Source organism: Mesocricetus auratus, unplaced genomic scaffold, assembly GCF_017639785.1.
Source record: "Mesocricetus auratus isolate SY011 unplaced genomic scaffold, BCM_Maur_2.0 Super-Scaffold_100006, whole genome shotgun sequence".
Lineage (NCBI taxonomy): Eukaryota > Metazoa > Chordata > Mammalia > Rodentia > Cricetidae > Mesocricetus > Mesocricetus auratus.
The window spans coordinates 71,762,972-71,789,268 of NW_024429190.1; the positions used below are offsets into that span (position 1 = coordinate 71,762,972).

The 26,297-nt window shown below is 40.2% G+C and overlaps 1 protein-coding gene across 1 annotated transcript; it reads right to left on the reverse strand.

Moving 5' to 3' along the window:
- Positions 1-9,056: 9,056 nt before the first annotated feature.
- Naa11 (N-alpha-acetyltransferase 11, NatA catalytic subunit) lies at positions 9,057-18,462 on the reverse strand. Its single transcript, XM_005139332.3, has 2 exons — positions 17,780-18,462; positions 9,057-11,631 (listed from the first exon to the last, which is right to left on the reverse strand). Exon 1 carries the CDS (start codon positions 18,426-18,428, stop codon positions 17,826-17,828), a length of 603 nt encoding a protein of 200 aa, XP_005139389.2. The 5' UTR covers positions 18,429-18,462; the 3' UTR covers positions 9,057-11,631; positions 17,780-17,825.
- Positions 18,463-26,297: the final 7,835 nt, after the last annotated feature.

Genomic DNA, 26,297 nt, shown 5'->3' on the forward strand with positions numbered 1-26,297 from the left:
TGGCCTGGCTTGTAGGTGTTCTGAGGATCCAAACTTGGGTCCTCTTGGTTTCCAGGCAAGTACTTTGCTCACTTCACTTCCATAGTTTTCTTATTGACATCACTTTGGGATTCCAACTAGTAGGTATTCCTTAAGCATCTACTTCTTCAGAATTGGCCCATTTGTAAAAACAGATTCTCATAGGGGAAAGTGCTTTCTTGCCTATAATGACTAGCTCTGGAAAACCCCTTCCCAGTGAGGGGTCTGTCATTTCATTCTTCTTACCAGAGAAGCTATAATGGGAAAAATAGTAACAGTCAGAACAATGAAGAGAATAACATAATATTTTTAAACTTAACATTTCTATTTTGTTACTTTATAGGTGTATAGGTGTCTTGCCTACATGTATGTCTGTGACATGTGTATCTCTGGTGCCTGTGGAGGCCAAAAGAAGGTGTCAGATTCCCCAGAATTGAATTTACAGATGGCTGTGAGCTGTCAATGTGGGTTTTGGGAATTGAACCTAGGTCCTCTGGAAGAGCAATGGGTGCTCTTAATCACTGAAACATCTCTCCAGTTCCAACATGCCAGGGTTTTCTATGAGTGAGGTAGAGATGACTTACCTCTGTGCCTTCTGTGCTCACTCCCACATTTGTCTTTAAAAAATGTCCCATGAGCCATGTACCTTTGCTGGTTCTGCTGTGACAGGAGTCATTTGGATGCCAGAAGGCTCAGACATCAGAATTTTGCAAAAATGGTTTTGGAAGTTCCCTCCACGGCTTGCAAGGAAGCATCTTGATCCCAGTTATCTTCACACCATCTTTCTTGTCTATTCCTCCATGTCTGTGTGTTAACTCACTTTTCTTGTAAGCATATTGGCCATATATGACCAATGACATCCCAGGGATCCATCCTAATGACCTAATGTTTAATTAGTCACTTCTCCAAGATCGCATCCTGCAGTGATGGGATTAGAACTGCAGAGTGAGGGAATACCATTCAGCCCATAGCACGAATCAGCCCTAGTGCTTTTATTTTTCAACAATAGCACTGCTACAAATGGTGTTGCCTCTCTTTCTTACATTTAAAAAGTAATAGGACCTATTTTAAACCCTAGGACATCTACATACCTAAGTATAAATCTTGTTGGCATTTTAATTTTCTCTCTGGAAATCTTGTTTCATGTGCAGTGCAGAAGGTTCCTGGAGTCTGTTCTGTTATTGCTCTTATGAAAGCAGCTGTTCCGTGAGTGTAGCATATTTTGTTAGTTCATCAAGAAGCAGAGGAAGATTATGCTGTGATCAACTCCTGTCTGGCTGTAGTCAATGCTTCTCTGACTGGGCTCAGTGATTGATTTAATAGGTCTACCCTGGAGCAGTTACTCATTCCTGATATTTGTCCAATGCAGACTCCATGTTATTTATGTAAACGATGTTTTATATGCCTTCTGTGCAGATAAATCCAAGCTGACAGAACTGGTTAAAGGGCGAGCATGCTCCCAATTGGGACTCGGGTCTCCTTATCTATCTTTATCAACTATCATGTTACTTCACTGTCAAGTGGGGAGCTTTGTGGGATAAGGAGATGTGATCAGGAGCATCTAACCAGCTCTGAAGGTAGCCTCTTGAGATTTCAGAATCAGGGAAGACAGTAGAACACAGAGTGGTCTTTGGAGTGGGTGACTTAACTCGACCACGTGAAAGGACTCCCAAATCATGGGAAAGTATTCTGCCAAGACCATTCAGACAGATTCAGACCTCAGAAAATGCTCTTATGCCCAACACACTCCATGTGTAGCTGTGGCAGTTGTGTTGTCCTTTGGGCTCACAAAGCATGAGCTTTATATGTTTTTGCTCTTTCATTATTTTATTAGCGCATAATGATTTTCAGATTTACGGAGTTTTTTATGTGTGTGGTTATTAGAGGATCAAAAGGTTACATGTGATTTCTGTTTTTAAAATGATGGAGTGACAACTTACAAGGTTTTCTCTTTATTTACTTATTTGCCTCTCACTGTCTATTTCTCTCATCTTTCTCTCTTTGTAAGAAAATGCTCAACATCCAAGAAGAAAGGAGAAAAGGATAGTGAAAAGTTTATTGCTGATAGAATTGGGACACACAAGAAGCAATGGTAAAACAGGAAAGAAGTATATTGCTAGTATATTGTTTTCTATGGCTTAGTCAAGAGAGAACAAAGATGATTTTGTACAAAACTTCATTTTTACTTGTAATATGAATCAATATAATTTAGAGAGAACATTCTGTTTTATTGACAGATTTAAAACACATTCAGCATAATAGCACTTTTAAACAGTGAAAAGTATCTACCATTAAATTGCAAATGTCCCAGTCAAGTATCTGTATGTCCAAACAAATAACTACCATGTTCTGATTTAATAATGTTGTCCCCATGGGCATGAAATTATCTCTGGAAATCACTAAGATAATTATTTTGTGAAGGGAAACTACTGCTCTCTCATGTCCTACAGTTTTTAAAACAATAAAAAAAGGATGAGGCAGCCTCATTAATGTATGCTTGTGAAACAACTGCAGTAATTTTTCCAGCTGAAGACTAAATTATTGTGCATTATAGCATGCCTGTCTATGATAAGTAGATTATTATAGATCATTCTAAGAGGAGGTAGAGGAAAGACTGCACTAACATTAGCCTCGCTGGTATTTGCAAGCTGTAAATTTTGTTAAATGATAGATACAAAGATGGAAGACAGATGGATAGAGGAAGAGACAAAATCTGATTCAGGATGAATTAGTGCTGCTGCCTGTGTTTCAGGGGCGTCTTAGTACCACAGGCTAGCAAGCATCAATGTCCAGCATGCCCCACTCCCTCCCCCTGAAATGTACCAATTTATATGAAAATTAAGATTACAAATTAAAGCCTGACTGTCCTGGAGTTTTCCAGTTCATCAGCCATCCAATAAAAATGATGTCAAGCCTGTATGCATAATTCCCGGAAGATTACTTTGTCCTTACAGCTAAGCCCTGTCCCTGATATGAAAGATCTCTATCCACTTTTATTGAAATAAAGAACTAACATCATAATCCCAATATTGAAGTATAATCTTCATTATCTCCTGACCCTCTTGAGGGTCTCTCAATCTATATTACTTCAGATTTGGTTTATTTATAATCCTTATGTATTTACTTTTACTGAGATAGGATTAAAAACTTAAAAAAAAGCTTCCAAAATCCTTATGATCTCATGATTGAGTTTCAATTCAGCAACAATCAACTAATGTGGTAGAATGAGGTTTTTTTTAATAATGGTTCTTATAGTTACATAGTTCAGGCTTGAAAAGGAATTAATTGGTCCCCTGAGCATCCCCATTTCATCACAGGAATTATTTCCATTCCAACTTGTTATGTGAAATGATGCCATTATATTTTCTCCCTGTTTATTAAAAAAAGATTTGGGGGAAGTGGTGCTGATAGTATGTTAAAAGACAAACATACACAGGACCATCCAAAGTTACTTTCCTCTCTCCCCTTAGCAAGTTTCAATTCATACCTGTATTAATTACTGGTAAACTACAACCCTACAACTTCCCCTTACCGCAAGAGCCTTAATGGCCTCTAGCTTTGCCTAGGGCTGTTAACTATCAAACTAGTCATTAATGCTAGTCAAGATGATTTCTTGGAGACTCTCATTTGCTTATGTCTTAACCATAGATAAAGCAGACTTTGCTGTAAGAATGAAATAGCACTTTCAATACAGCTTTCTTATAAAGGCCCCAAGAAATGTTCATCAAAACCACATTGTACTGAGGTGTTTTCAAGTCAAAGCACTTCTCATTTTTTATGCAGTTCCAAAGTGAACACTGAGAGTGCATTGCTCTACATATCACAGGTAATCACAATGCTTTCTTATTTTAGTATTTAGAGAAATACACTTTAGAGCTTTGATGTGTTCTTCTCTTGCACGTGTGTCTTAGTGTCTTCTTTTTTTGTAAGAATATGCAGGAAAACATTTGGCTTTTGGCTTCGGGAATGTGGGTAGAAACAGAAGTACTTTCTTACCGTGGAAAAGGTCAGGGTAGTGCTATCTTTAAAATGCTGATGACTGGCTGCAAAGAATTCTTGTCCTACTATTATCAGTAAGGAGGATTTGGAATACTTTTTATCGACTCCATTATTCTATTGAGTTTTACTTCTGTACCTGCTATTTCCTGGGTACCCACAGTAACAAAGTTAAGAAGAGAGTGGGGTGGTAGCAATACCCATGATCCAAGAATCATTTTCCAGCTTTTACTGACTCCCACATATGTAATCCCCTACTGTAACGATGGACTCTATTAAAGCATTTACAACACAGGGAATGGTTAAGCTAATACTTTTGTACATCTGGTATTTTCTTATTTAACCTTCAGATAAATTCCTTATGGAACACAGCAATTATTACTGTTTTATGACTGTGGAAGTCAAGAGCCTAACATTGTGGAAGATGTGAAAGAAAAAGGAAAACAACAACAAAAAAAAACAGTCTCAGGGCTTCAAGTGGTGTTGCTTGTATGGTACCCAGCTACTTCATTGGCTCACAGATAGGAAAAGCCTTCTTCCTTTCTTTAGATGTCTGGCCCAAGCTGGCAAGATGATATCTTGGCATTCCAGTTTAAATAGTCCAATAAGAGGGCTAATAATGATGAGGATGAAGTAGGCTTATCCTAAGACCCAAGTGATTTAAGTGTATTATATAGGTACCAAAAATGTTCTTCATAGCAGAAAGCCCAGCAGTTAGCAATCATTAAGCATTATCTGTTATGGCATAAATCTAGTTGATAGATTAACTGATATAATTGTTTATAGGAAGGGTAGAAGGGAAAAGAAGGTGGGATGCGGACTAATTTGAAGGGCATCTAGTTTCAGCCAGGGGTATACTATGGAAGCCAGTGCAGAGGGACTGAATGCCAGATATCAGGGGTGAAGGAAGAATTCACTTACACCCTTGGTTTAGCTCTGTGATACTCAATAGGAGTCAGCATGTGTCATGCTGAGGGACAAGGTTTATAATTTATAAAGCTGTGACTTCTCAGGGAATAAACCTAACTGACAGGATGATTTTAGAAGCTTTACATTTTGCAGGAGGCCAGTATTAAGTAAGCACTTCCCTCTTTGAAGGTAAGATCTTCAGTTTTGTTTTTTGGTTTTTTTTTTGTGACAGTGACACAGTAGTTGACAATCCTAGCTATTCTGGCTTATCAAAATGCAAACTGTAAATGCAGCCTTTCTCCTTTATTCAGAGTGCTCAATTACTTTTAAAGTTACTTCCTTTCATTGTGCACATAATATTCTTTCCAACTAATATTTTAAAGGATCTAGCAGGGTATGGTGGTGTGCACCTGTAGTCCTAGACCTTGGGAGGTGGAAGCCAGAGGATCAGGAGTTCAAGGCCAGGTTAGAATACATGAGACCCTGTCTCAAAAAGCAAAACTCCTTGCTTTGATTAGATGAGGATTAGGGAATACAATACAGGCTTCATGGCTCGTTTTTGGCCTTTTACCACTGGAAAAATTCCTTCATGCACATGCAAGATCGGACAAAAAATCTCAAAGATGATTATCTCCTCTTAAAGCAGGTTGCCAGGCTTTTGCAGCAAGCACTTTACCCAGGAAGCCATCTTGCTAGCCCCTAAATTTTACTTTAAAACACTGCATCTTATTTTCTATAATTGCGTACATGTGAGTGTGGGCACACATGTGTCACTAAGAATGTGTGGAGTTCTGTGGCGGTTTGAAATAAAATGGCCCCAATAAGCCCATAGGGAGTGGCACTATTAGGAGGTATAGCCTTATGGAAGTGGGTGTAGCCTTGCTGAAGGAACTGTGTCAATGTGGGTGTGGGCTTTGAGAGTCTCATATGCTCAACCATGCCTAGTGTGACAGTTCACTTCCTGTTTCCTGCATATCAAGACATAGAACTCTCAGCTCCTTCTCCAGAACCATGCCTACATTCTGCCATGCCCCTCCATGATGATAATAGACTAAACCTCTGAAACTGTTAAGCCACCTCCAATTAAATGTTTTCCTTTATAAGAGTTGCCATAGTCATGGCGTCTCTTCACAGCAACAGAAACCCTAAGGCAAAGTCAGAGGACAACTTTCAGGAGTTGTTTTTTTTCCCTGCCACCTTGAGTTTCTGTGGCCAAAGTTGTCAGCATTGCATGGCAAGCACTTTTACCTATTAAGCCACAAAGACAATTTTTGATAGTTGACATGTATATAAAGTAGGGTATATATAATTCTTTGCATTTCCCAAAATAGGTGCCTCAGGGTATAACTCAAAGTGCAACCCAGAGTGCACTGAGTGTAGTGATACCACCTATTAATTGAATGCAGTTATAGACAAAGATACTAACCCTGGATACAAAAGCTGAATGCATCAGCCCTAGACATTTAGTGTTCATAAAAAAGAATCTACCACCTCAACAGAAGAAAGAGAATAAAATTAAAGAAATGTATGAAACACTAAAATCTATAGTATAGATTGTTGCCTCTAAAGGGTAAGCACAGATACAAATGATATTAGGGAACTCAATTCTAAAAAAAGTTCATTAGTACACTTTTCCAAATAATCTTCCCTAGAGCATTTAGGTGCTGCTGATTTTTGTTTTCATTTTTACTTTTGAGACAGGGTCTCATGCATCTTTTAAATTTCGTGTGTAGGCAATGATGACCTTGAAGTCCTGGCTCTTTTGTCTCCATGTCTCAAGTGCTGGATTATAGCCATGTGCCATCACACATTGTCACTGTTCCCTTCACACCCACAAAACATGGGAACGGGAAAATAAGTACAATCTCATTAACAGGAACAGATTATTACCTGAGTGATTACCAATACCAAGAGATGAACTACTCTTACCAAGGCATCTTCTATTTTTAAAAGAACAAAAGGCTCAATTTGTTCCAATTACAGGAATCTACTTCCTTTATCATAGTCTACCACTTATCCACAAACAACAGTTACTATTCTTGTGGTAAGTTCTATGAAACACTGATTTTCTTCTTCCCTGGGTCACTAGAGAGAAAAGAGCAAATCATCACAGATTTTGTATTCATTTGAGGATGAAGAATCTCTAGGAAAACTATTAGCATGAATGTGTATGTGTCTATTGAAATCATAACATGAAATCTCTTTAGCCTACTTCATTAGGACAAAACATGGAAGGCAAGAATGTTTTTAATCTCTATTTCTTAAGTGAGAAAATTGGTATGTCAGAGGCTATACAGGTAGTAATAAACCAAACTGAGACTAAAATTTAAACCACTTGACACTGACTGCTTTAACCATTGACTTTCCATGTTATTAAATCACCTCTTATGAAAACTGCTCAACTTGTAAAGGAAAGTTCTTGTGGTAGTCAGTGGAGGGGATGATCCCATTCCAAAGGTGGTATATATCTTAATTTTAGTCAGGAAAGCAATGTATGTATGGTCTATTAGTGACATGATTTTTGTGGGGACTTGACAAAATGTAATTCCCATGCCCACATAAAGAAGTGTTTAAATAGCCCTTCAAGCGCACCTCAAGGAAATGATCTGTATCATCTGAAATTCTGAAGAAGTATTCATCCTGAAAGTAGAAAGAACCATGACAATATACTTAGTCTGTTTCACAGGATCTGGCCAGGTTCTGTGCCAATCAAAGTTCAAACACAGAACACGCAGATGGCGATGGATAAAAAGAGCTGGAGACCAGGAAGGAAGGGCACGCAGTTCCAGCCCAGACAGATGTCTGGCTCTTCATAGGGCTGTGCAGAATTTGATGTTTTCCTTTTTCTGTAACCAAACTGGGGAAGTTTCAGTGTGACTTTCGAGGACTCCCTCTCTTCAGGCTTGTGCCATATACAAGCAAGACCAAGCTGGGGTTACTGTTTGTTTGAGAAGTAAGGGTGGAGGAAGAGCAGAAAATAATGACAGACTCCTAGAAAGAACATGGGACAATCACATCATGTAAAGATATGCAAATGTTTATCTGCATCTCAAATACTCAACTATGCAAAATCCTGTAAAATTATCTGAGAACTACTTTAGGTTTAGAGAAAAGAGCAAAAAATAGATTCCTTAATCCCTCCCACGTTTATAGTCAACAAAAATTGGTTGAATCAGTTGAGTCCCAGGCCTCCTTTGAGATGTGTAAATGGAATTCCTATGGAAAGCTTTCTCTGTCTTTACACAGATGTGTTGCCTTGCACTAATCAGTGACTTTGACACGGTGCCATTCTGCCAGGAAAATGACACCAGGTCCCCACTTCCCAAAGCTGAGCCAGAGCTAAGGAAAGTATGCCTTTTGACAGGGTGCCTGTGTGATTCCAAGCAATTATATGAATGGAACTTGAAAAATATCGGCTACAAATTCTCCATGAATGGGGAAGTGGTATTTAACAGTCTTTTTCAAATTCCTGCAATATGTTAGGATGGAAAACAATTTCAGTGTCTGAGTTAATTTATTGTCAATGAACAGAATAATTAAAGTGAAAATTAGAAGTGAAATCTTTAAGGCTATCAAGATATTTCTATGGCCAGCAACATGGCTTAACGGGTAAAGGCACTTGTCCCTTCAGTTCCTGGAACCTACATGGTAGAAGGAAGAACCAAATGCCACAAATTGTCCCAGGACCTCCAAGTGGCACCACCATGGTGCTTGTGGCCATAATAGCCTTCTCCCTTGAGATATTTGTGACCTGAAGACTGTTCCTCTACAGAGACTCTTCATATTGTATTAGCTAAATCTGCTCTTCAATCTAGTTGTGTACTATAAGCTCCGTCTCCTGGTTCAGCTGAATGCAGTAACCCTGCCTGTCTGTACCTCTCTTCAAGTCTATATGATAAACATATATGGAGCTTCTTCCATGCTGGCTGCAGGTTCTCTATCAGAGACAAGACAACATAGTCCCAGCTTCTCTGTGATCTGCATTTGTCTTTTCTCATTCCCACACCACCCAGGTCAAGGCCCTGGGAGCCATGCGAGTGCCCAGCACATCAGAGCAATCCAATACATGACATAATGTAGGGTATTATTAATGACTCCAAACACTATGTATAAACATCTTTATTATATGTATTTGATGTGCTTGGAAATTATTACTGAAATGACTTGGTCATCGACCTCTTGACACAGTATCACAAACAGCAATTACCTGTGTGAGTATTTAAGAAGGAAATTCTGACTTGTTTAGAGTCCAATCAAACTAATCCAACAAGTAGTTACAGGTGTCTTACACTGGTTACAAGTTGACTTTTATGACCCATACTAGCCAATATCAGCTTTTCATAGAACGAATGAGAAAAATTCCTTTATTTCTTGATCCATTGGTTCAATATCTAGCACTACTCCATGTGTCTCACTCACCCCATATTCCATTATTTTATTTCACAGCATCATCTCTTGCTTAACTGCTCTTACCTCAAAGGGAAAACCACATTTTTAAACATGTAACTTACGGGCTTCATTTACAAGTTGGTGCCACAAATAAACAAAACATTCTGTTCTGGTGAGCAATAGATTTGGAGAATTTTCTGACCAGGGTCCAGCCAATAGTTTTGGTAAATCCACACATTAAGAAGGGGTGTGAGTCATTCTCTACATTCAGCACACCTGTACTCGTGCCACGAACTAATTATTCTATATCCTTGCTTTGGTCTCTCTGGGATCAGGCTGAAGTAAAAAGCAAGTAGTCTATTAGAAAAAAATCATAATTTGTTCTGTCCGAAAAGAATGATGCTGTTACCAAAGCAGCACCAGAGGCACCCACTCCCAGAGCTGGGAGAAACCACTGCTGCCTCTGTTCAGTCAGCAGCGCTTTCATGGAATGGTCCAGAATTTGCTAATATGTGCCCTAAACAATCTTAAAATACAGTGTTTAGATAATAAGAGCATAACCTAAACTAGGTAGGTTGCTGCATTACTGGGTTTCTGTTGTCCCCTGCTAACAAGGAAAAGTGCCACTAGTTGTAGTTAGCAGCAATGCTAATGTCTGGAAGCCTTCTTATTTCCCAACTGCTTCTGAAAACATCAGGTTACTAGAGACTGGCTCTGAGCTGGAGAGAAATCACTCAGGTAAGCTGAGGCTGCTCCTTCTGCTTCTCCATCTGCTGAGCTGCTAACACCAAGACACACTGACAAGGGCTCAAGGAAAACGTACTATTTCATCAGTAAGATTATGCTGCCCCAGAGACAGATGTTAGGAAGCTGCAATGTTTAAAAAGAAAGAGATAATCACATGCTTGAGGGGAAAGACTAAAACCATTTCAGAGGTAAGGGAGAAGATTAAATGGAAGACAGAAAGACAGAGGGCTGTGAGGACACACAAAACGGAACTGCAGCTCTGCCTCTGGCAACCCTTCACCCTTAGACAGGCATTTTCCACACACCGGGGTAGATCTGTAAGAAGTACTGATCAGGGCCAGTGTGGATTTCAGAGAAGACACTTATCGCTTGTCATCAGCAGCTTAATGTCAGGGCTTATATGTAAATCCATGTCCTCCAGATTCATCAAAATCTAAACAGAAACATGGACATTTTGGTAACCAATTTTCAGAGAACACGAAAACATCACTCAGTTCTAGGTTTATCTACCTGTGACTTTTCTGCAGAGTCAAAGCCCTTTGTCTTCACTTATATTTACTAAGCCACTAAACAGGGACTACAGTTGAAGGTTACAATAATATTTATAATTGGCACGTGGCTGTCATCTATTAAGTCAACACTGAACAATTTTAAACAGCACAGTCTCATTTTTGTGACATTTTAACATTGTTTCTCAAATAAATGCAGAGTCCAAACAGGAGCAGCATGGACTGGGTTGGGCTGAAGTCCCAAATAGTTATTTGCTGCACTGCTTTGGTTCATCTATCTGTAAAACAGAGATAATAATGCCCACCTCACAGGGCTTTCCACGGAATTACATATTAGTAAATGCCATAGCATTGTACATGCACTTTCGGTCCTCAAATAATGGCAAGTGACATCATTACAAAAGAAAGCAAACACAAAGACAGAAAGCAACTGTTGTGAGCAAGCAGATGCATGTCCAATTAAACTACTGCTTGTTCTTTTCTTAAAATCCATATACCGTGCTTGTGTGGTGTGGCAGAGCCCTTCTTTGTCACTTTCTCCCACTGGGAAAGGGGGAGACCATCTCTTGAAGGCAGAGGACAAGACACAGGGTGTTCCAGAGTGCAAGAGTAAGCAGACAATTTCCACTAGAAGAGGAAGAGGGAATGAGGTGCTAACTACCCCCTTAGTGATGGAAACCCGGAAAAATAATGGCAAAGCCTGCAAACTGGAAGCTTCAAGAGCTGTCCCTGTTTCCTGTTTGGCATTTCTAGGAAACAAGTGTGCAGAAAAACCACAGCTCAACATAGGAGCACTAAAAATAGTACAAAGGCAGCATGGTGAGAAGGAGGCCAGGGATGCTCTCTCATGGCGGGCCTTGGGCGTCCTTGGCACCTGCAACAGCAGGCTCTTGTGCTGAGGTACTCCTTCATGATCACAGTAGCTTTATGTGGAAGGTCATGGAGAGTTGAACATGAGAAGCCATTTGAGTTACTGTGAAGTATCCCCAGAGAAGATTAGCTGAGTAAACCTTAGTCCAGGGTTCACAGGACAGGTGTGGCTGAGACATGCAGACCAGCAATGCTGTTGAGAAAAGAGAGTATGTGAGCAGTGGAGGGCACAGGACCCTGACAGCCCTGTAAGAGATATGGAAGAGTGTCCGTTTTCTTACAAGACATGGTCCCTGAGCTACCCATGCTCCAGGAGAGTGTCCTAAGCCCATGCAAATGCAAGCAGCACTAAATGGTGGGGTTATTTTGTTTGTTGACTTTTGTAAATGAAGTCAGGAGGCTAGTTGATAGTAGGGGACAGGAGAGGAGAATGCATTGATCAACGTGCATTGTATACTAAGAGTTCAACAGCAGATGAGTGAGGAGACCATCCCTATGGAGGTTGATGGGAATCACACAAGAGCACAGTGTTCCCACAGATGTGAGGTTTTCTTGTTGCCACTCATGCCCCCAACCAGGACACACAGCATTTCCTAATGCCTGCAGGCCCAGTCTCCTCTAAGAAAGGGAGGTCTGGTGAGCACACAAACTGAACTGACCCTCCTAGAGAACATATTTCAAACCTAAAGAGACTGAGGTCCTTCTTTTGTGGTCTTCCCATTCTATTTTACACAAAGGCTTTTGATGCAGGGCATGAGGCACATGCCTGTAATCTCAGCACTAGTGAGCTGAGCGGGCAGAAAGCTGTTTCCAGGCCAGTCTGGACACAGAGTGATGTGCTGTCTCAAAAACAAAACCATTTATAAGAAAAAGCAGAAAGGATTTATCACAGCAGAAATGAAAAGGAGGCCTTAGCTCCTGGTTAGTGAGAGGCAGTGTTCTGTTCTATGACATCTTTTTCTGAAATAGGGTCTCATGTGGACCAGGCTTGTCTTAAACTCATGTCCTCTGCAAGAGGACTGTATGGTCTTCACTGCTAAGTGACTCTCCAGTCCTACTCCTAGACTTTCCGAATGATAGGTCAGAGAAACCTGCAGAATGAATGTTGTTAACAGGACCTTATGATCATAGAAAAGAAAGCTACAGTTTTACAATGAAAAAAATCCATGATGTTCTGTAGACATTAATTTATAAAATGGCATGGTAGAAAGAGCATTTCAAGAGGTACACTGATTCTTTAAAAACTACTATCCACTTGTACAATTTTAATATTTTTATCTTTGTCACCACTAAATGTATTTGATTTTACATACTAGTGCATGGACAGTAAACAGTGAGATTTAGAAGAAAATTGGTCTCTGCTTCTATGTGTTACCTCTGACCAAATCGGTGCTTCAGCAAGCCACATTGATTGAAAGGTGACACCATTAGAGATTATGAATGATTAAACAAATAGACTCTTATCGGATTAGCTTTTCAAAACAGTGTTTCATCTCTTCTCAATGTTCTTTATCATCATAGGGTGCAGTTGTATTTGAAATCTATAGTTCCTGGCATATCTGGGCTAAGGTTATACTAGGAGTTTACCAAGCCTGTCAGTCTCCTTAACTTTCTCCCACATTTCATTCTCTCATTCTGGTTATAATTAGTTGTCTGGTAGAATTAAGAACAGTCTATTTCAGTGAATGCTCATGTGAACATTTAGCAACTTTCTGTTACAATGACAGCTTTGCGACAGGAAGAATAAAACTAGAAAAGCAAAAGTCACTGGAGTAACCTCAGTTCACTCACAGTGCCAACTCAACTGGAAATGTTGAGACTTGGTGACTTTTCCGTTTGGTTATTAAACATCAGGCACATTCTTCTTGCCAGGAGACAGCCGCAGTTTGATGGCATTCCTGCCTCAACCAGCATGTTTTGAACTGACCTGTCTTCATTGCTATGGCTCTGTAGAAACACTGCGACTGCTCAGCGTGGATTCAGCTGAGTGCTTTGACGCAGAGCTTGTCAGAGAAAGCTATTTTAGTCCTCAACTGCAGCTTCCTTCCAAGATGCAAACTGCTGCTGCTCAGACACAATGTTCACCACTTGATTACTGTGAAGGAAGGGAGCGGAACAGTTAGCCTCTATTATCAAAATCTACAGTGAGCGTGGTACTTAGCAGGACTGGAACCATCGTATCTGATCTCCACATTTGGGGGACCTGAGTAGCTAAGTCAGCCCCACTGCTCTTCCCTTACTAAGGGCATGACTGTCTGCCGTGTCATGACCAGGCCTGTAAAATGCAGTATCCTTCCTGCTGGCCTTACAAGGATAGCATGACTAAAGGAGACGCCCACAACAGTCCTGAGAAGAGTTGCAGCAGCACAGTGAGTGCCACAGGAAAAGCAGTAATGTTTATTATTGTCTTTAGGATGAAGATACCCACTCCCCATTCACCAACTGCCCTACTCACCTGAAAATGGAAATAAGAAAAAAATGAAAAGTCACTTTATGGTATTTTCTGTATGTGTCTGAACTCAAGCTCCATAGGAGGAGCACCACAATACAACAGTGTAGAATACTTTCACGGTATAACCTTATTTAGAATACTGTTGTTAATTTGCCTGTCCAGACAAAAGCAGAATAAATATGCTATATATTTATATAAAAACCCTAAATGGATTCCAAGAAACCCCTGAGGCATGTCTTGAAGGGGACCATCAGGGATGCTCTGCTCCTGGCTGAGCATGAAGCAGCTTCCCACATCCGCAGCATGACTAGGATGTTTCCCATTGTGGAAGAAACATTGGTGTTTCCCAGAAAACCCCCTTTGCATTCCTGGGGCATAGCTAAAGCACATTTCTTATTTATTTATTTATTTATTTATTTATTTATTTATTTATTTATTTATTGGTTTTTCGAGACAGGGTTTCTCTGTGGCTTTGGAGGCTGTGCTGGAACTAGCTCTGTAGACCAGCCTGGCCTCAAACTCACATAGATCCACCTGCCTCTGACTCCCGAGTGCTGGGATTAAAGGCATGTGCCACCATGCCCAGCTCAAAGCACACTTCTTTATCTCCCTTGCTGTTAGCTGGAAAACTGGTGGTGAGTTTTGAAGCCTGTATGAAGCTCTGTGTGTATTTATCTTCTTTTCCCCACTACTTAAATGTGCATGAACCAGTGGAAGATGTTATCCTAGAAAATGAGAATCAGTGAGCAAGGTACTGAAATTGTGTATTTGTTCCTATTGTGAAGTATGCAGTAGGAATACTTGCTATACTTAGGGCTTCATAACAATAAAATCACAGTAAGTTCATATCAAATTATAGCTATTGAAGGCATCTTAAATGTCATTTCTATTATAATCAAACTGCTTAGAGATAACTAATCAATGCACATACTGTTATGCTCTTTATTTCTTATGTTACTGAAGCATACATATTATTGTTAGAGATACTTAAAAACCTTAATAAACCTATTTCAATATTTTTTCTTATAATCCACATGATAGTGATACCTCAGGAAAATTTTTCTTCCCCTAAGAGGTCCTCAAGCTTTACCAGGTTGCCAAGGGGTTACAGAGACCTGTTCAGGGTGTATCCTATCGAGATTTTTCCTGAGCACCTCTCCACCTAGGCTTCATCACCCTGAAGATCCACACTGCTCTGTGATGAAAGAAGACTTTAATTTGTAAGGCACTAAGTCAGGACTGCTTTTACTTAACAATTCAGTTACTTTATGCAAAGCACTATATCCTAATCATTAAAGAGGCTCCAACAAGATCCACAGAGGTTTCTGGTTAGATATGACCCGAAACTGAAGACTGAGGAGCAAGCATTAGATGGGCTCATAGGGTGTCTCAGAAGCAGAATTAGGTACTTTTCATCAAATTCATGGAAAACCAGGGCTGACCATGCCAAAAGAGAAGGGAGGAAGGAAGACAGGAAATGAAGAAAGGGAGAGAGGGAGGGAGGAAGGAGGGAGAAGATTGCAGGAGAGAGCAACTTGGAAGGGAGATGAAGTTGAATACAGGAACCTAAGATTCAACTATGCCACATAAACAGACAGTTCATTTGTAATTGTATGTGTTATATAACGGCCATGCAAGAAGGAATCTTCTTTGGTATTTTTCTCTTCATCTAATAGATGAGCAGATATTTTTATTTGCTTTATTTCTCAGGTTCTAAGGGCTTTTGAGTTAACTGCATTTCACATGTAGAGTTTTAAAACACTCTTATTAGCTCCATTCTCAAGTAATTTAACACTGAAGAGGAGTGAATTACCACAGAGATGTGATCAATATTGCCTATGTCCTTCATGAAGACTGTTAAAAGAAGTAACTAAAAACATTCTGTTTGGACTAAATAAAACCTTCAGTGATAAAAATCTTTTGTGTTTGATGTTTCCTTTATTCTCCTTATTTTTCAAATGCTGTACTGTGTATAGAGCCCAGGGCATACTAGACAAGTGAATGTCTGCCACTGTCCAGACAGGTTTTAAGACAGGCAAATATTTGATGACATATGTTTCTGAAGGCATTATGTTTTGCTCAAATTTACTGCTCCCTTTACACTCTTCTGCTGGCCTGATCCTGGACCAGATGAATCCCACTGAAACTTTCAAACTGTCCTTAGAGCATGGACCCTTGAATCATATGACAGAATTCTTTCTAGAAGAAATACTGGGGTATTTAATTATTACAACAGCCTGTTTCTAAGATAGTAGTTTTTAAAAGGTACTTGGTGTGTATGTGTGTGTGTTTTAGTTATATTTGTTTGTGTTTGTGTATTTATAGGCTCATGTGTACAAGTCAGAGGACAGCTTTGGGGAGTTGGTTCTTTTGTACCACGTGGGTCCTGGGAATTGAGGCTAAATTCACCAGGCATGGCTGCAAGTGTCTTTAACCATTGAGTCACCTTGGCTCTTTTTTTTCTTCTTAAAATCATCATCATCATCATCATCATCATCATCTCACTAGCCTAGGATGACCTCAAACTCAAAAATCCTTCTACCTCCCCCAAACTGGGATTATAGACATGTGCCACTATGTATGGCATTAGCAGGTCTTAGAATGTTTTTGCAAGTACAATACTTTGCTCTAAGTTTTTGTGTGAATTTTCACAAATCCAAGAGTGAAAACAGCATAAGGAACCCACAGTACAGATTTCTCATCTTCAACAACTATTAAATGCTGCCATTCTTATTTATTTTATTTCATTTTTTGAAGTCCTTAAGATCCAACCTGGGGCCATTCACAGGCTAGTTACATACTCTCTACGACCTGTGCCCCTGTTAGCCTATTTTTATTTGAATTCTCCATTAGGGCTGTTTATGTCCTTTTATTTTTTGTTGTTTTTTAATAAATTTTATGCTTTACATTAGCTAATTTGACTAAAAATATATTTTTAGGATAATTACTTCATATTTAGCACACTTAATAGAACAGAGTCCATGTTTGAATTCTGCCTGGGTGTCTGAAAAGGTCTGGTTGGTTTGTTTTAAAGAACATTGCAGAAGTTCTCCTAGTGATGATTTGGCTGCTATTATCTTTCATTTAATAGAAAATTCTTTTGTTGTTGTTGTTTTGTTTTGGTGGTGGTGGTGATGGGCAATAAATCCAGGGCTTTCTGCATGTTAAGTCAGAGCTGTACCAATGAGCTACAACCCCAGCTGCCCATCCCCCTCCCTCTTTAAAATAACACTTATCTGCTGAAGAAGCCAGGACATTGTTCTGTCAAAATGCCTTCATTCTCATTCTGGATTTTGCTGACTGCATTGTGTACTGTTCAACGTGCCCCTCTACTGTCTATAAATAATACTCATGGGAGCTGAAAAAGAAGTGTAATTTTCTTTTAGCAAGAGTATGGATGGCACAGGTGACACTGTGGATACCTTCACTACATTCAGGAAAAATGTAGTACTTGTCTGAGAGTAATGGCCGACTCTGTGTTCTAGGTCTGACCTATCATTACAAAGTGTTGGAAATTTTCCCGTTACCTATTAATGACCATTGGTTCTAGACTCATTACTTCATCAAGAGTTTTAAAATGGTGATTTTAGAATTCCACCATTCTAATTTGTTAACTGGAATTCTCAGAAGATAAAATTCCTTGCGTGAAGTACAAGGTTACCCAGTGCAGGACAAATGCCTCTTTTTTTCTGGATTTAACATACTTCCAGCATGTGCATTCTTGTGCATTGCTTACTGCTAACAGTGAGTCCTGAATCTTTGCTGTCAAAGTTACCAGGCTCTGGTCACCAAGAAAGCTAGCAAAAGTACAACAGGGTGGGACACGAATGGATAGGACAAGATGACCATGTCAAGGAGTACAGAGGGACCAGGCCAGAGAAGAGAATACCTTAGGCAGGGCTCTAGGAGGTGGAATCCAAGTCCTCTGAGCTGTCCTAGTCACCAGTGCTGTCACTAGCCGGGCTCTCCAGCTGACAGGCCTCTTCAGCACCAGGGAGTGTGCTGTCCTGGGCTTCCCAGTTCTCCCTGGAGCCCAGAACCACATATCTGTCCTTCTTCAGCCTGAGCTCATCAGCCATCTCTGAGAGATCCCGCTTCATGGCATAGGCATCTTCCCCATCGGCATAGTACTTGGGCTCCACCTCACTAACCTGGAAGTTGAGGGTGTTGGAATAGAGGTGCAGGGCCGCCCTGTTGCTCTTCCTGACGTGCAGGGACACGTACTTGGCGCTGAAGTTCTCGATCATGGCCCTGGAGGCCTGGTCCATGAGCTTCTGGGCCAGGCCGAGGCGCCGGTGTGAGCGCTTCACTGCCAGCGAGGTGATGTGCCCGTGGGGGACATCATCAGGGTCCTCCTCCATCTTGGCCAGCACATAGCCCACGATCCTGCCGTCCTCGTCCTCGGCGATGTAGGAGAGCTGGGGCCACGACAGGCCGTGGTAGAAGTAGTACTTCATCTGGTAGTTCTCGGGCAGGCAGAGCAGGTTGCAATGCTGCATGTTCATCAGGTCGTCGGGCCGGGCATTGCGGATGTTCATCCTGGCAGCCGGGCCAGGGGCCCACGCCACGCCGTTGCCTCGGGAATGGACCTCAGCAGGCCCAGCCGCGTGGCAGGAAGGCGGGAAGGCCAGCAGGCAGAAGGGGCGGGGCTAAGGGAGCTTCCGGAAGCCTGAAGTCCCAGCCAATAAGGTGGCCAGTTGACAACTCCTGCACCTGCGCACACTGGGGAAGGGGGGCGAAGCCAGAGGAGTTAGCTGAGCTGAGCTCTGTTTAAAAACCCTTGTGACTCATTGCTTCCTTGTGTCTCCTATTGGTTTCTATTTTAAGTTATTTTCTCTTTTAAATTTACTTATTCTCTCTCTGTGTATGGTGTGTGTATGTGTGTGTGTGTGTGTGTGTGTGTGTGTGTGCACGTGTGTGTACCACAGGTACCACAGTGCATGTACAGGTTAGAGGACAACTTGAAGGAGTCTCATTTTCGAATGCATGGGTCCCAGGCATTGGACTCCAGCCCTGAGTTTGTCAGCAAGCCCCAACACTCCCTATACTCAATGAGCCACCAGTTTGGAACCAATTTTAGCCTTTCAGTTTGTCTACATCTGAACAGCCCTGTGTTACTAGAACAAATAAATCAGTTTATCAATGACATCCTAGGTAGCCTGCTCTTCCTGCCCTTTACCCAAAAGGACTGCTGCTACCTAACAGGTTTCATGTAATAAAATCATACTGCATGCATTTGTTTTGTCTATTTTTTCCCATGCACTATACGTGGGTTTCAGCAATCTTGTACACACCTGAGGCCATTCTATATGCTAGTTTGTTTCATATTCTGTTGTCTAAGTTTACTGAAGGTCACTGGGAAGTCCTGCGGTTTAAGGCTGTTTGTGTTATTTCCAGTTTGAAATAGTATAGAGAGTATGGCTAACTGTTGTTGAATATTTAGGCAGATACTCACCTGGATTAGAGAATATAATGATTTTCAAACATTATAATATTCCTAAGCAAATCTGCAAAGAGACTGATACACCTTCCTATTGTTAGAAATATGTTCCAGGTTGCAAAGAAAGAGACCACCACTCCAAACGAAGTGTCTGAACAAGGCAGAACTCATGACTATGGGGGTGTGCTCAGATGAATGAACACAGATAGGAAGTGTATTTGGTTTTTATTCTAACTCTGGTGGTGACTGTGTCTTTTCCCCATTGGCCGGGGTCCTCACAATCTCACTCAGTTGGATGAAGAAGAAACTCGTGCACAGGAAATGAAGGAAGACGGGGGATGAGGTCACTGCTCCAGGCCATCAAATTCCTAGAATAGAGCAATGGATCTTTGTATGAATAAAGGTTTTACTTGGTGGAGGGAATTAAAATATTTGCATAAAAGACTTACAAGGTGGAGAGAGATAAAAGAAAACCTTAATTCCTTGTCCTAAACACAAGTTTTATATTATTTGATAGAATAATGTCATATTTAATATTTCTAGCATTGTCAACATGTTATTTCTCCATTCTTTTAATCTTATTCATTCTTGTACAGGTGTGGAGGTGTTGCACTGTGTTTTATTTGGCACTTCTCTGGTGACTAGTGACACTGACTACCTGCTTATTAGTTATTCTCTGTCCTCTTTTGAGAATTGGGTACTCAAGTTTTTGCTTATTGTTTTTTAATTGGCTTAAGTATTTTTCCTTCCTTCCTTTCTTTCTTTCTCCTTCCTTCTCTCCCTCCCTCCTGTCGATCTTCTGTGGGAACTGGGAAGATAAGACTGTTGAGAGTAGTGTAGAGGATGGAGACCTGACTTGTGAAGTTTCAGAGGGAAGTTTAAAGATTCTGTTGGGTCCATTTGGTATTTTGAATTAAAATCCCATGATTCTGGTTAGCTGGGGCTAAAGAATCAGCTGTGATTAACAAGATACCAGAACTACTACAGCAAAACTTTACTTTGCTGGAACAATTCGTGCTGATCTGCTGGAGCTAAGAAAGTAGCAGTGATTAAGAAGAGACCAGCATCATTGAGGTGAAATATTCTGGGAAGTGTTTCCTGAGAACACAAAGAAGCTGTGGTCCAGAGGCGGCCAAGGCTGTACCTTGTGCTGGCAAACACACTTGGTACTATGTAAAAGTCACCTAGGTGCTCCTGGTTTTGAAGGCATGAGGGGGTCATGGAGAGCAACTGAGTCTTGGCACTGTGAGACGCCTGGAGAGGTCACTTGTGAAGGTGCAGCCTCAGTGACAGTTGAAGGCCCAGAACTGAAGGGGTCATGCAAAGAAGTCTAGGTTGGCACCATGAGGAGAGCCTATGAGAGGCTGTTGGTGAAAAAGCATTCCTGTTGTAGCAGAAGATCCAGTGATTTGGAAATGTCAGTGCCATGGGATGACCACCAAGAACAGCAGCACTGAAGGAGGGGAGCCAGCCCAGCCTAGAAGACAAGCTGTGTGTGCTGCAGAGGGCAGAGATGGGGAAGTGACCCGGGTCATTTGGAGCAGTCCAACAGATCCTGAGTGTATCACAGCCATTGGATGCCTGAAATTTGGTTTTTCTTTTATTGTAACTATGACCTAACTTTTCCCTCTTGAAGTAAAACATTTTATTGGAGCTCACATTGACAGACTTTGAATTTTAAAAGATTTTGGATTTTTAGAGATTGACTATTTTAAAGGGACTGAAGTTTTAATGTGTTTAAATTTGTAAATTTTTGGACTTTTGAAGTCATATATGTTTTTAATATGAGATCTTCGGGATGAACAAGAAAGGAAGGATTGTGGCTTAATAGTGATATGTCTGTGTCAAGTTGACAGGGATAAGTTGTAGTGGCTGGTTTTGTGTATTAACTTGATACAAGCCAGAGTCATCAGAGAGGAAGGAGCCTCAGCTGAGGAAATGCTTTAAATTAGTGATCAATGAGGAGGGCCCAGCCCTCTTCTATAAAGAAGCAGGCTGAGCAAGTCATGGAAATCAAGCCAGTAGGCAGCAATAGAAACCCTAAGACAGACAGACAAACAGCCGCACACAGGCACGCACTGCATACATGCACACACACTCACACACACACACACACTCACAATCTATCTTTCTAGTTTCTCAGCAGACTAAGGAACTCAAATACTAAAGTGTACTCAGTTGTAATTAGAGTATAGCCTGATCCTGCTTCTACTCTCACTTCATGTAAAATTTGTGCCAGAATTCTCACCAAGGACAATACATACTCCTTTAATAGCTAGAGCCATGTGAGTTATGAGACATAGCTTAAATAGTCACTACGTTGTTGATAAAATTTAACAATTAGCAGTAGTCTCACCCTTGTAGTCCAGGCTTCCCTGAAACTCGTGATCCTCTTGCTCCAACATGTACAGTGGCTGGTGTTGCAGCTTGCACCATTGGACCTAGCTTTTTTCCCTTTCCTTTCCTTTTTTCTTTTTCAGACAGTTTCAATATGTAGCCAAGACTGACCTCACGTACATGTTAGTGTCCCTATCTCAGCTTTATAAGTGGGATTATATGCATATGCCACCATGCCTGGCTTTTGCAATTTAAAGTTTATTTAGTATTTATTCATTCTTTGCTAATTTTCTACATGTATACAGTTTATTTTGGTCATTTTCCCCCTTATTACCATCTTTCTCCCCATTCTCCCTGCTGAATTCTATTTTCTTTATAACAAGTCCTACCTTCTACTTCTCTATCTCCTTAAAATTACTGTTTTTTAATTCACTGAGTTAAGTCAGGGTTGCTTGCCATGAACATGTGTAATAGGTTGTTTCTTGAAATGTGGACTACCTACCAGAAGCTTCACCACCAAAGAAACCCAGTAACCCTTACTACCAATACCTTATCAGATATGGGTTAGCCCTCACAACTCCCTTCCTCATCCATTATGAAGCTTCAATAGATTACAGTTTTTAAAATGATAATTAAAAAATAGAGCCAAGGAGGCTTAAAGCTAGAACAACACAGGATGCGATGGTCTTTAAATATGTAGAATTTTTATTTCTGATACTCCAAGGTCATTTTGGAAATTAATAACTACCTTTTTACTTCTTTTTATAGTACTTGGATTGAACGTAGGGCTCCATATTCTACCTTCGAATTACACAGCTTCTCTTTGAGAAAGTCTCACTAAGTTGTCAAGGCTGGCCTTGAACTCACTCTGAAATCCAGACAGGCCTTGAACTTGAAACCTGCAGACTTAGCTGTTCATGTTCTTATTTAGTGTCTGTGCTTGTGTGGATGCCATAACAGACAGCTGGAGATCAGAGGACAATTTGTGGCAGCCAGCTCTCTTCTTCCTCCTTGTGTGTCCTGGGGATCAAACACAGGTTGTCAGACTTGGGGCAAGTGATTTTATCCACTGAGTCATCTTGATAGGCTAATATGTTTCTAAAGACAATTTAAGTATAAGTGTTAACTCCTATTAACTCAAATGAGTAGGGTTCTCTATATGATGTGCTTTTACATTTTTTCAATCATAGAGAATTTCATATTGTCAATGAAATATGATTATATTGACCCCATTTTGCCTTCTAACTCCTATATATCCACCACAAAGCACCCCCTCCCAACTTCACTAAGGTGATTCGTTGATTGAAAGGGAAGCGGAGTCTATTTAAGATGTATGAGTAGAAGAGCTCAGTGATTGGAGGCTGAATGTTTAGCTGGAAAAGTAACTCCCCCACAGCGAAGCTGCCGGTTAGGCACTACTTTACAATGCACTTGCTAATTGTTTTGAGAAATAAAAAATATTTGCAATCTTCTGCTTGTGTCTTTCTGTCCTTCTGTCATTAGCTCTTGGGTTTTCTCTCTGCTTCATTTCCCCAATGCAGCAGATTGAACATGCAAAGCATAAAACACAGAAGGATGGTGACATGTGGGTCTCTGTTCTCCAGGCTCAACTCTGCTAATCTGCCTCAACTGCCATCACCAATTAGGGTAAAGCGATGGCTCCCACCATGGCTGTTACTGTATTTAAATGTACTTGGAAAGTCATGCATGCATGTTTCACTTGATGAACTTATTATTTAGCACATAATGTAGGAAGACAAGAGGTTATATTTTGAGAACTGGGGACTCTTTAAATAGGTGAAATGTAAATGTATATAGTCATAGATGGTTTTTAAAAATAATGAAATAAATACGTGGGTATTCAACATTGAGCTAGGAAATAGGATAATGCTGTAACTTTTGAATTCCAGTCATAATACATGCAAATATATTATAGAATATATATTAGAACAGACATTAAAATATACATAAGCATATGCATGCACCACATGCCTATTAGAATATATAATAGTGTGTGTGTGTGTGTGTGTGCATTTCTTCCTCCTCCAAAAGTAGGTAATTTCAACCCTAACTTGCACAATTAGGTATTTCTCATTTATATGTATTCTTAAATAAAAACAACACAAGTTTTCTCATTTTAATTAATAGAATTAAATGCTTATGTATATTGATTTTTGAACAGAATTTTAATTTTTTAATTTTGGGTGTGTATTTTCTGGTTTAGGTTTTTCTCTTTTAGACTGACAGTGATGACATTGAACTCCTGATCCTCCTGCCTCTACCTCCTGAGTTCTGAGATTCCAGACATCACTCACTTTTCCCTGCAGCGCCTGAAATCAAACTCAGGACTTCAAGCATGCTGTTACACATGCTGTAACAACTGAACTATATCACCATCTCTTGTTCCCCAATTTATTTATTTATTTTCAGACCAGATATACTCCTGATATATTTTCAAACCTTATATACCCTGGAGCTCATCGTGTAGAGCAGACTGATCTTCAAATCAAAGAGATCTTCTTACCTCTGCCCTCTAAGTGCTGGGGTTAGAGATGTGTGTCCTCATGTTTGGTCTTCAATGTCTATTTGTTTGCTTTTGAGCTCTGTCTATGTCAGCATACCCACTCATAAAGTATTTAATTTTACCACTGTTAGCCATAGGACATACTGCACACACCATTGTGTGCCTTAAATGGAATAGTAACCAATTTCTCTCCAGACATTTTGTTGACTTCCAATTTTTAAAACACTACAAACTGCCTTAATTTTGTGTTGCCATAGTAAATTTAGAAGCTTAAAGCAACACAAGTGTGCTACCTTATAAATTTTGTCATTCATAAGTGTGGGAGCCTCATGGCTAGGTAGGCTGCTTTGCCTACCTAGGTCAGTTTGTACAGTCAAAAATACAGGTTCTAATAAGAGTCACAATCTCCCTAGAGGCTGAGGCACCTCTTAACCTCATATTTGAATTGTTAGAATTTGATTACTTACAGAGTGATCCCAAGGTTCCCACGTAATGTTGCCCACTGTCTTAATTACTTTTCTTGTTGCTATAATAAAATACCCTAGCAAAAGCATCTTAAGGGAAAATGAGTTTATCCTGGTTCTCTGTTCAAAGATAGAGTCTGTCATAGCAGGAAGTCGTGACAGCAAGAACTTGAAGAGCTGGTCACATATCTTCCAGAATCAAGAAGCTTAGAGTGCATGAATTCATACTGCTGGTCAGCATCTTTTCTCCACTCACAGTCCAGGATTGGGGATGGTGCTGCCCACAGTGGCTGGATCCTCTTGCATGAATTAAAGCAATCAACTTAATACCGCACAGGCCTTCCTAGCAGCTCACCTCCTGGCTGATCTTAGATTTTCCAAGGCTAATAACACTAACCATCATACCTACCAAAGAACTTTCTTAGATCTTTTGGAATTGCTCATCCCCTGCTATGGGAACCATTTCATAATATGGAGGTTTGCTTACTTGGAGCTAGCACGGATATCACTAGTTTTGAATCTCCTTTAAACCTCTTATAGATCCTCTGATTCTATTAGGCCACTGTGAGTATCATTCTTCTTGAGTAAGTCATCCATGAGAAATCTTTCTGATTTCTGCAAAATCCTTTCTGCTACATGGTAATGCAGCAATGGAGGTGAAACATCATTATATTGAGAAGCCCCACTCACAGTCAGGTGAAGTCATTGAGAAGGATATTATTCTGGAATTCTACCTTAATCACCGTTTTCTTTAATGCATTACTTCTGAGTAGCATTTTGAGAAATATCCCCCATAGGCTTATGTGTTTGGACATTTGGACCTTGTTGGTGGCACTGCCTAGGGAGGCTACAGCCTTGCTGGAGGAAGAAAATCACTGGATTTTGAGGGCTTTTAACCTCTTCCCACTCCCAGTTTCTCCCTGCTTCATGTTTGAAGTTAAAGATGCAGTTTCTCAGTTGCCTGTTTCTGCTGCCATGCCTTCTCTTGCAGCCTCGCCTCCCTGCTACCATGGACTCTCAACAATAAGCCTGACAAAGCTCTTTCTTCCATAAGTGACTTTGATCATGACATTTTATCATAGTTATAGAAAAGTAACCCCTGAGTATATTTCTTGCAATTGAAGGGATTCTTTATAAAATTTCCTGCTCTACTAAATTTGGCTGAAACATTTCTAAAATGTGTTTACCACATGCAGCCATCACTAAGATATGACAATTTTTTCTTATGTATCAATACATGCATACATATCTATACATGTGCATATAATCACCAACAATTGAAATTTATTTTCAATGTTTTTATTTTTCTCTTTATTTCTTATTGTTTAATTATATATATATATATTACTTATAAACTTTTATGAACTGGTTCTATCCTCACTGAATCTTTTTGTCTTTCAAACAATATTTTTTCTTTTAACTTTTGATTCTTTAACTTGATTCTTTGTGGATTTTGCAACACATAGTCTCATCTCCCTTATCACATCATCCCCATGCATCTGGCCACTGCCTTTGCAAACCAAAAAGCAATGACTTAGCTGTTAAAACCTAGGCTCACAACCAAATAAGTTTCTTTATTAAATATTACCTGTCTTTTCTTGGACTTACTCATCGGCATTCTATTTTTTATTAATACAGTATG